A 10702-nucleotide genomic window follows, 5' to 3' on the forward strand; every position below is an offset into this window, starting at 1 on the left:
AAGTACCCTCAAGCAGGAGGGAAGGAAGAAGTGTTGATGAGAGGAGGGGTCAATTATGATTGATGGGGTGTGGGCGTTTGATGACATCACAAGGAAGAGGACCAATCAGGATGTCAGGTTTTAGTTTTATTTTGGAAGTGAATCATGACAGTTAATTGTAATAATGGATTATGGGTCGAAAAGATAATGAGTGATGTATAAGAAAATGATGAAAAAATGACTGAGTCTGGCGGTTATAACGATTATTTATGTGGCTCAACTGTTATTATAAATTGTGATAATCATTGATGATAATTGCTGAGATCTTCCTTTGAGTCGTCCCAATCAGAAATGAGCAAATAGAGACGGTTGGGTCCAATCACGTGAGGCGGTGCTGCGATCATGCATTGCCATGCATGGTAAAGGCGCTGTGGTTCAGGGTTGTTGAAATAGGGCGCCGTAGAAGTCGGCGGGTTCTGAGTGGCGAGTGCGGTAGCGACCGACCATCTCGCCGATCAGCAACTTCCTGTTGACGTGTGGTGGTGGGGCGGAATCGCCGCACGACTGTCGCCGACGGCAACCGTTCAACATCGTCTCCATCACCAAAGGGCCTGACACAAATACAGACAGGAAGAAAGGGGGAAAGTAGAGCTTCAAGCCAGAGTTGGGGTGTTCAGTAAGGATTCAAAACTTGGTAAAGGTTTCAAATTGGGGCTGATGCCCGTGTTGGGGGTTCTAATCAGAGTTTCAAGAAAGGGTTAAGTAAGGGTTAGGATTTTAAATTAGGGTTTCAAACTTGTTTATATGTTTTCAAGTTTAAAGCCTGTGCTGTGATTTTTCAAGCCAGGGTTAGTGTTACAAATTTGTATTGGGGGTTTGAAATTAGCATTTCATCAATAGGTTTTGGTTTAAAATTAGGGTTTCAAGACTGGGTCTGGTTTCAAGGTATTTAAGTGAGGGCTAGCATGTTAAATTTGCATTTCAAACCTTGATTATGGTCTCAAATGAGATTTTGTTGGGATTATGAATTAGAGTTGGGCTTTCAAATAAGGGTTTTAAGATAAGGTTAGGTTTTCAAGACAGGGTTAGAGTCTTAAAGTAGGGTTTTAAGCAAGGATCAGGATGTTGAGATCGGGATTCAAAGCTTGGTTACAATTTAAAATTCGGGTTTGAAGCCAGAGCATTCATCAAGTTGGGGTTTGAAATTAGGGTGTCAAACAGTGTTTAGGGTTTCAAGTCTGTGTTGTGGTTTGAAACAGACTTGGGGTTTCAAATGAAGATTTCAAGCCAGGGTTAAGATTTCAAGGCTGAGTTGGGGTCTCAAACAAGTGTTGGGATTTCAAATGAGGGTTTCCAGAATAGGTTATGGTTTCAAAAAGCTGTTAGTTTGTGGTTTCAAGCGAGGGATAGGGTTTCAATTTAAGCTTTCAAAGTGAGTTCTTGAGTAAGAATTAGGGATTCAAGCTAAGCTTGACAATTTGAATTGTGGATTTTAACGTGAAGGATAGGGTTGTAAGAGACGGACCGAGAGTGCGCCTGCTGACGACAATCCCGTCCACCAGCGGCGGCAGCAAACTCCACTTGCTGCCGGAATTGCCACGTGTGATGATCCGGAAGAGGCCGCTCCGGAGGCCGTGGACGAACACCACTTGGGTCTCCCATGCACTGACGGACACGTCGCAAGGTCGGATAGACAGACAAGTGGCCGGTTAGTGAGTGCAATATTTGCTCGTGACCACAGAGTGTCGTCACTACTCCACGTTTTACCAGTTGAAAGATTGGCTTTTGGTCAGCTCACAAACAGGAAAGGCCTCTAAACAAAACAAAAAACTTTGATGACATCATAAACTAGAATCGCCACAACATGATGCTGATGACGCTACTGATGATGAAGAAGAACATGCTTACCGATGTCCTCTAACCGTTCTACCCACACAATCATTAGCTTGGATTTGTGCCGATCTTCAGCCAACCTTTGAAGATCTGAATCCGCCTCCTTCCAGTGCTTTGACCAAGCTGCAAACTCAGAAAAGTGAGAAAAGTCATGATGATGATTACCGACAAGGTTTTAAGTCTGGGTTAAGGCATCAAGTCAAGGGATTCAAAGTAGGGTTTCAAGCATATGTTAGGGTCTCAAGCCTGGGTTAGGATTCCAAGTTTGGGTTTCAACCCTCAGTTAGCTTTTCAAGTTGAATTTCAAGAGACAGCCCCAAAGACAAAGGACGAGTGATTGCATGATTTTTCATCCTGACCTGGCGATGATGAAGACGGAACGATGAAGGTGATGTCTGTCAGGGCGTCCTCGTACTTGAGAACAAAGCGATCGCCATCAAACGCGTGTCCGCCGCTCTGCCCCAGGGCAGCCACGAATTCTGTGAGGCAGAAGGAAGGAAAAACCTCAGAAAACCTGGCAGGTGATCGTGGCTGGCTATTGCTAATGTTAACGCGAATGCTAACCTACAACCTCGCGTCTGCATCTAGCCACCGGCCGACCCAAACTGGACAGGAAATCCAGGAAGTGACGAGACACATTTGCACACGACTCCACATTTCGTAAAATCTACAGTGTTCAAAGAAATCAGGGTTAGGGTTTCAAACAGTAGTTAGTGTTCAGAAGTAGGGTTCTGAGCTTGGGTTTGGGTTTAATATAATAGTTTTGCGTATTTCAAAGTAGCATTTGATGCCTGCATTACAGAGTTGGAAGTTTGGGTTTCAAATTGGCAACGGAGACCTCAGTTGCTGTCTTCTGTCCTGCCCTCACATAGAAGATGAAGGCGGAGTCCTGGGTTTTGAAAGGGAGCTGGTCTAAACGTCTCAGGTCCTCACAAAATCCTGGCATTGATGAATCCAGTGATACCAACTGAGCTGGAACATCCCCGCTACCAAATTCCTGCACAGGGAGCACACAAGGTTAAGATTTCTAACAGGGCTTAGGGTTTTAAAGTAGGCTTTCAAGGCAGGGCTAGGGTTTCAAACAAGACTCTCAAGAGTGAGAGAGGGTTTTGAAGTTTGGATTTCAGCCAGGTTTAGGTTGTAATGTTGGGTTGCGTACTTTCACAGTCTCAGGAGTCACCAGGCCCAAGTGGGACAGGAAGAGCCTCGCATTCTGGACGTGAGTGGCAGGACGAGGACAAGGTGGAGGTGCACACGTTGTTATGGCAACAGACCGGCAGATATCCGCCTCCACCAGCTGCTGTTGCTCCAAAGTTGCTCGGAGATGATTTAAACGCTGCTTCTCCTGACAGACCACAACAGCAGAATCTTTCTACACCTCTACCACTCAGAAGTTCTGAAGACACCCAGCCTCATGCTATATTCTGCAACTGACCCCCTGGAGAGTTCTGATGGCACATGAACCCTAGCATCTTTTGTACCCGACAGGTTCAAAAAGTACATGGCCCCACAGTACTCTGCAAGTTCTGAAAGCACCTGATCACCAGCATCCTTTGCACCTGACCCCAGAAGCAGGTTCTACTCTTCATACCCCTGCAATTTTTGCCCTGAATCCCCAGTAAGTTCTGCTTCTGCCGGCAGGTTCTGAAGGCCCGAAAGTATTTTCTCTACCTGACCTCGTTGCAGGTCATGAAAGCACTTGACCAGTAGAATCTACTTCTCGTGAAGCATTACCTTCCTCAGCACCAAAACCCCAGGGTCTCACCTCCTCAGTCAGGCCTTCCCACATGTCAGGAATACTCATGTCTGCTTCAACCAAAGGAACTGTGTTGATGGTTTCCAGAGGCAGCGGATTTTTGACACCAGACCCACAGTGTGATATTGCAGCATACACCTGGTCTTCACAGCCACCACTTTCCTGAAGTCTGACCGCTTTCTGCATGGAAAACTGAAGATGAATTGGTCAAATATTCAGTGCAGGGTGATGTGCTCGGTCATCAGACACCTTTGGACTCGATTTTTCCTCTCTGGGATGAAGGCGGTGCTGGAGAATCCAGGAGTGATGTGAAAACTGTCCTCGAATCAGCACCATGAGTGATGGGCACGATGCAGAAGCTTCGTACGTCAATTATTCCGGCAAAAATAACAGTCAGAAATTTATATATATATATATACATACACATAGAGAAACAAATGTCTTCGGAACGTGTGGACCCTGACAACACACCTTGTTCAGGTCCCTGATCTTGTTCCAGAATTCCTAGGATCACAGAAGCATCCAAAGCAAAATATCTGAACTTTTTCAGGGTTCTGTCACTCAGACCCGAGCAGCCAATCAGTGCATCCTCGTCTGAAGCGCTTCCAAAGGATGAGCATGCTCCAGACACCTGCATGATGCTGACATGTAGACAAGATGAGACATGTGTGACCAGGACGGTTCCTGAAGAACTTTTTCAGAACATTCACTTGGGAGAAGGAATGGACTTAACATTATTTACCAAGACTTAATTAAGTCTTCAACAACTCTTCAACATAGACATATATAAAGGTCTTCACCGAGTTTCCACAAATCGCCATCAAATCTTTTTCAAGTATTTCACAAGTCTTTAACAAATTTCATTGACAGTCTTATCAACTCTTAAAAACGTTTCCACTGGTCTTCAGCAAAAATCTTCAAGTATTTTAGAAGTCTTCAATGGAGACAAAAATTCATGTTGAAAAGCTGGTGTATGTTTGTTTTCCTCACCAATTTAGCGTGGCTTCAGCTGCCTCCTTCACTCTCAAAGAGACGGGATTCATTTCTTTCTCCTCTCGACACCGTACTTCCTCTTCCTGTCTGGATTTGCTACCTGACACGCCGAGCTCCACAATCTCAAAAAGCTCCAGCAAGCACTCCTGGATGTGGACAAGGAAACATGCTTGTGCACAAATGCTAATTAACTTGTTGGCTAGTTAGCGCATTACACTGAGTTCTCAGTGGAGACCTGGTCCTCCAGGATGTCATGGTGACTTGTAATCCAAGTGCTGAGGCAATGAAAGGCCACCACAATGATGGAATGAAGCTCTCTGGAATGAAGCGGTGGAGGACGACTGCACTGGAACTCAATGTAGCGACAGATCGAGCTGACCACTCGCTTCTTTTCCTGCTCCGCCACGGCCACATTCACCCTGGCCAGTCCTGCCAAAATCTCCATGGCCACCAGGCAAACCCCTGAGTCGTTCCTCCACTGGGCGGTCAGATGTTGAGTCAGCAGATGCACAATATCTATCCACTGGACTGCCGCCATGGCTGATTGGTCGGCTAGTTGCCATGAAAACATGCACAGTAGGCATTCGTGATCTGAGATATGGCGGTAAACACTGGAAACTCACTAGATCTGTTGGTGCGTTTGGTTCTCCTGTGTCCGGCATAGTGAGTTTTTGTTGCCTGGTGAGTTTGTCCCTCAAGCTCCTTCAGAGCGCAGTCCTGAACCAGAGTCAAGACGGCCGCTGCAGAAACATTGGTAAACGTGGGTAAAAATCATTCAACCAATAGAAATGCATGACTACCCAACCTAGGAGCATCTGCGTGTTGGTACTGTCAGCCTCTGTCTGCAGAGAACCCATCAGCAAACCGATCAGGCGCAGCTTCTGGGACTGGAAGCTTCCCGCGGTGACTTCATCATCACTGGCGTCTCGGAGCGACTGAGGATGCAATAGTAGATCAGCGTGAACCAATGGTAAATTGACATTAGCGGAAGACAAACATTTTGACTGGGCAGACAAGTGGGCAGTCACCTGTCACATGGACGGACACATGATGTGGATATATGAACAAGAAAAGACATGTAATCTGCACATGTGGAGATGAAAGGACACGAAGTGACAAGACGTGAAAGGTGCTGTACCGCCAGCTGGACTGGTCCGAACTGCTGGGGAAGGGGCAAGAGTGACATCAGCACCAAGATGGATGCCCGCCGCAAGTCTGCCAGGCTCACGAAGGCCTGGAAGCTCAGCATCTCCCTGGGACACAGACACATACATGGACAGAATGTAGGAAAGTAGTAATTGGTGTCAAGTAGGTACACTGGTACCTTGTCTAACAGAAGGAGTTGGATTTGTTCCATGACCAAGCTTATAACACTGACCAATAACCCAAGTTTATTGTGTCATGTTGCATCGGTGCTACTGTATGGGGTTTATGAGGTCCAGTTTTCTGTGGTGGTGTCACCTTTCCAGCAGAACCTTCTCCAAGACTGAGATGAATGAAGGGAGCAGTAGGTTGACTCCAGGCAGGTCACAGCAAAACAACGAGGACGAGTGGAGCAGGATGGAGGACACAACAGGGCTCATGCTTTCACACACCCGCAGACCCTGCAGAAGGACTGCATAGAACCTGGACGATGGATGCAGGACGACCTTACACAATTGACGACATCACATGATCACAATAACCAATGGTCAAGTTTTACAAGTCTTAATCAAATCTATTTCAAGCCTTCAATGGGTCCTCTACTCGTCAACAAGTCTTCTATATGGCTTCAACAGTTCTTCGTTCAGACCACACACATTTGAGGAGCTCAGTTGTTAAAATATTCGGATGAGTGAGTAGTACCTCCACCCTCCAGAAGACAAACAGTAACACACCTCGACAGGTACACGGGAAGGACGTCTTCTGAGGTTTTCTTACAACAGAAGATCCGACAAAGTGTCCCACAGGCCTCAGCTCGTCCATCTTCCCAGCGGTCTAACATTACACACACCTTTTCTGTTGCCATACGTACATAAACCTGCTGGGAGAGGTTCAGTACTTAATACAAACCGCTAGGGGCAGAGTCTTTGTCAACGAGAGCAGCGTCAAACAGGCAGAAGCCAAACAAGTGAAGCAGGGAATCCACGCTGCCCCTCATAGGGGACGGGGGACCACGGGGGTATGAGTACAACACCCATGAGAATGCAGAAAGACCACTAGAAGACTTCCACGGGTGGAAGGATGGGGAGGTCTGAGGGGAGGAGATGCGAAAATAATACATGCGAGGTGCACACATGGACATGAAAAGACGTGTCATGTTTATTCACTTGTGATGATCCTATCTGAGGTTTCCCAGTGGCCTTGGAAATGTTTGATGTCTTCTGTCGAGTGTGCGGCGGAGGCGGTGATTTGCTGGGCATGCTCAGTATGTTGATGGGGTTCGGAGGAGCACTTCCAGAACGAGGACGCGAGACACCTGAGGGGACCCCAAAAAAAGTTTTCCCAAATGTTGACTGGATTGACCATTCAGGAAGCTCGCAGCTGAGACGTTGTTGCCTACCGTAGGAGGGCAGTCTGTCTCTGAAAGGACTTCGGGTGACAGCGACACCTGAAGAAGAAAAACTTGAACTTGGATCAGTGCAACCAAATGGGGACAAAAAGGCTGATTCAGTCTTGAATTTATTGATTGGAAAATATCATTTGTGAGGAACTGGGTTTACCGAGAGAAGGCAGACGGTCTCTAAAATGGATTCTGGTTGAAAGTCCTGCAAGGTCACAATAAGAAAAAGAAGAAGAGACGAGAAGGAGAACAAACACGTGATGTGGACATGAAAAGACATGGCTGATGGTAAGATTATGACCTGTGTTTATTAGCGTTTGGTCCCCTGGTTCTCCACAGACCACAGAGACACCTGCAGGAACGCAAGTCAATCATCATGAGGTCTGGATCTGAGCTACATAATTGCTGCTTCTTGGTCTTGGCTCTGTGGTTTGTGTTGAGTACCCAGAAATGCATCCACCAATCTACTGATGGTAGACATGGCTGTGAGGAAGACGTCTTCCTGTCCTGGGCCGTCAACTGGTGGACGCTTCAGGTCTGCAGGATTGCTGATCGGACACAAAGGAGTATTTGACTTGTGAAGGGGATTTGAGGACCACAGGACAGAGATGGTGATCATGATGCATTACCTAATCAAATGCAGAAACCTGAACCAGGTCTGGAGGGTGACTTGGTGGTCCATGTCATCAGGGATCAGAGTGGCGTCCTCATCTGGGACTTTCAAACGAGGGAAGGCAGGACCAAAACTCAGACGCAGCAACCTGCACACCCAAAGGTGTTGATGATGGTCCTCTATCCTGGTCTGAAGGATGGATGTAGCAGACGGTCGCTCACCTGGACGTTAGAGCAGTGACAACCCGTGTCCACTGGTCCAATGCGGCAGGCTGAAACCGCCATGTGGTCATCATCTGTCTCCACGACAGCCAAAAGGACTGAGGTGGGAAACAGCGGGAACAGGACACCAGACTAACCTGGAACAGGACTTCCATGGATGGTAGGGACAGTGGCTGGCATATGGCTGAATGGGGAGAGGAAGGCTAATGTTCATTGGATGAATGGTGGATGGATGAATGGCTCAATGAATGAATGGGGAAATTAATTGAATGATAGGTGAATGTGTGAATGGATGGATGAGTTATGAATTAATGAATAGCTGGAATAGATGGATAAATATTTGATTACATACATAAATGGATAAACGTCACAAGGGTCTGTCGCTTACGTGCAGAGGTGAGTGTGTCCAGTACTGATTGGTTGATACAAATCAGGAAGTGAAGCAACATTTCCCAGGTCTCCCCGCTCATGCCAGCGCCCTCTTTCGCCAGCAGCTGAACTGCAGTCAGCACACGCTGGCAGACGGACGCGTACGCCGGACTGGAACGGTCCGGCCTGAACGAGACCCACATACGAGTCATGTTGCTCAAAGTCATCGGCTCAATCCTTGAAACTCATTAGTTGTACAGTATATTATATCAGTGAAATGAATGCTCGCAACTTAAAGTTAAAAAAATAAAAATAAAATAGACCGACGGACAGCTCGTAACTTGAAAAACTGGCAATTTCGGGCACTTGTGAGCCAAGGTTGTTTAGTCTTAGGATTTTGTGTTCCGTGGTGGCATACCTGGGCATGAACAAGGCCCGAAGGTGTCTAAGGATCTTCTGGACATAAACGTTGGGCTCCTTGATGAGTGGCGGAGGGATGGAGTCTCGTGGTGACACCAGCACTGACATCCAGTGCGTGTAGATGTCCACGCATACGCGGACCGTGTCGCAGTCCAGCGGGAGGCTTAGGCTGAAGCACAAAACCTCCATCGTCCACTTCACCTGAGGAAGGGATCCGGGGGAGGGGGGGGGGCAGGGGGCAAGCAAACGACAGGCTCATCAATTGGGCTTCAACAAAGGCTAACACACACACACACAGTCACAGATGCACACATGTAACCGGCGAAAACGGGGAAGAGTCAAAAGCGTGAGTTCAACTTAAAACATTAGTTAATGAAGTAGGGGTACATACAAATTTCTGTTTTGATCAGAGAGGATATCGTTTAAAGAACGCATCAGGTATTCATCACAGATTTTGTGTAATTATAATGAGTACAGCAAGTATTTCCAAGTTTTTTACTGGCCCTGTTACACACATACAGGAGCCAACACATATGTACTCAATACACTCTCCAAACAGTCTCTCTCAGATGCACAAACACACGCATGTCCATTGACGCACTCGCGCACGCCTGCGCTGACTCACTTGCGCTTCCGTGCGCAGTAGGCACCTACTGGCGGGGTTTTCCAGGCAGCCGCCGAGGCTCGTTACCACGGCAACGGCCACCTCTCTCGCCACATGGTTGGGGAAGCAAGCGAGCGCACTGACGTGGCCCCGCCCACTGCGAGCTGATTGGTCCATGTGCACCCGACTGAATACAAATAATTTGCTAAAATGACAAAAGTTCAAACGTCGAAAAAAAACAAGTGTTTTGTTTTCCCAACTTAAAAGTTAACGGATAATGCATTAACGTCATGACGTTATCGGCTTGGTCCTTCATGATTGGTGGAGGGAGGGATTCTCATTGGAAGACCATGGTTAGTAGGGTTTCAAGTGTGGATTTGGGTTTCAAATATAATGTGCCAAAGTAGGGTTGAAGTCGAAGACAGGGTTTAAAAAAAAGGGATAGGGAGTCAAGTAGAGTTTCGAGACAAGGCTACACTTTCAAATTGGGGTGCCAAACAAGACGCAGACTTTCTCGTCGGGTTTTTAATTAAAAAAAAATTGGGTTTCATTTACGGGTCAAGGTTTCCAATTAGGGTTTCAAGATATTGTTAGGATGTCATGTCCAGGTTAGGGTTCAAGAAGTTTTAGAGTTTTAGGATATTAAGATTAAAATTAGATAAAATTAGGGTTCTGAGCCATCATTAGTGTTTCAAATGATAGTTAAGATTTCAAGCTATTGTTAGGGTGTCAAGTCAACATTGGTGTTTTAAATATGGGTTTCATGTTCGGTTTGAAGAAAGGGAAGAGTTTCAAATCATCGTTCCAATACGTCATTGTTAAGGTTTCAAGGTTATGACATTAGCATTTGCTGCCGGTCATTTCCCAATGCGGAAAAATGCACTTTCATTACAACTTACATTTTGAGAAATTCAACATATGCACTGTTAATTTGCGTCTTTGAATCAAAAGTCAAAAGCGGGACCTTGAACTCACCTGCTGCTTGCGGTGCCTTCAGGGTCCGCGGGGAAAGGCCGCGCCCCCTCTGGCAGTCACGTGACGAGCCGCTGTTGACTGTCAACACGCCGCTGCCCCCTCCAAAGCAAGACACCACGACGTTACGGGACCGTGAAGGTTAAATTCTTAAAGGAAAGGGCAGGGGTAAGGTTTGGAGTGGTTTCATGGTGTTTGAAGCTGTTGAGTTCAGGTTTGAGTGATTTCCCTCTTTTATTCATGTTTGTTTTGCCACAGGAGTCTTCTTCTTCCCTCTCAAAATAAAGACAACGTATCCTTGCTGGTCCACACACGCTGTCCACGGAAAAAGACAAGAAGG

General features: G+C 46.7%; 1 protein-coding gene across 7 annotated transcripts; it reads right to left on the bottom strand.

The window, feature by feature from the left end:
• Positions 1-113: 113 nt before the first annotated feature.
• LOC147201696 (ral GTPase-activating protein subunit beta-like) lies at positions 114-10444 on the bottom strand. Of its 7 annotated transcripts, XM_086118286.1 has the most exons (31): positions 10366-10444; positions 9412-9577; positions 8785-8987; positions 8386-8552; positions 8135-8181; positions 7998-8047; positions 7793-7924; positions 7608-7711; positions 7465-7515; positions 7324-7368; positions 7164-7211; positions 6931-7079; positions 6674-6854; positions 6499-6598; positions 6083-6247; positions 5760-5874; positions 5427-5556; positions 5245-5361; positions 4857-5173; positions 4619-4767; positions 4100-4269; positions 3878-3987; positions 3638-3820; positions 3032-3217; positions 2711-2869; positions 2437-2539; positions 2232-2351; positions 1888-1995; positions 1747-1792; positions 1505-1644; positions 114-590 (listed from the first exon to the last, which is right to left on the bottom strand). In XM_086118286.1, the coding sequence occupies exons 2-31, from the start codon at positions 9565-9567 to the stop codon at positions 415-417; spliced, it is 3927 nt and encodes a 1308-aa protein (XP_085974412.1). In that variant the 5' UTR covers positions 9568-9577; positions 10366-10444; the 3' UTR covers positions 114-414. The 7 variants fall into 7 exon arrangements, with proteins under 7 accessions (XP_085974412.1, XP_085974411.1, XP_085974410.1 ...); XM_086118285.1 differs by having other exon boundaries at positions 3638-3808; positions 7998-8181; XM_086118284.1 differs by having other exon boundaries at positions 7998-8181.
• Positions 10445-10702: the final 258 nt, after the last annotated feature.

This window comes from Hippocampus guttulatus, chromosome 8, assembly GCF_054856545.1.
Source record: "Hippocampus guttulatus isolate MCC_2025c chromosome 8, RoL_Hgut_1.0, whole genome shotgun sequence".
Lineage (NCBI taxonomy): Eukaryota > Metazoa > Chordata > Actinopteri > Syngnathiformes > Syngnathidae > Hippocampus > Hippocampus guttulatus.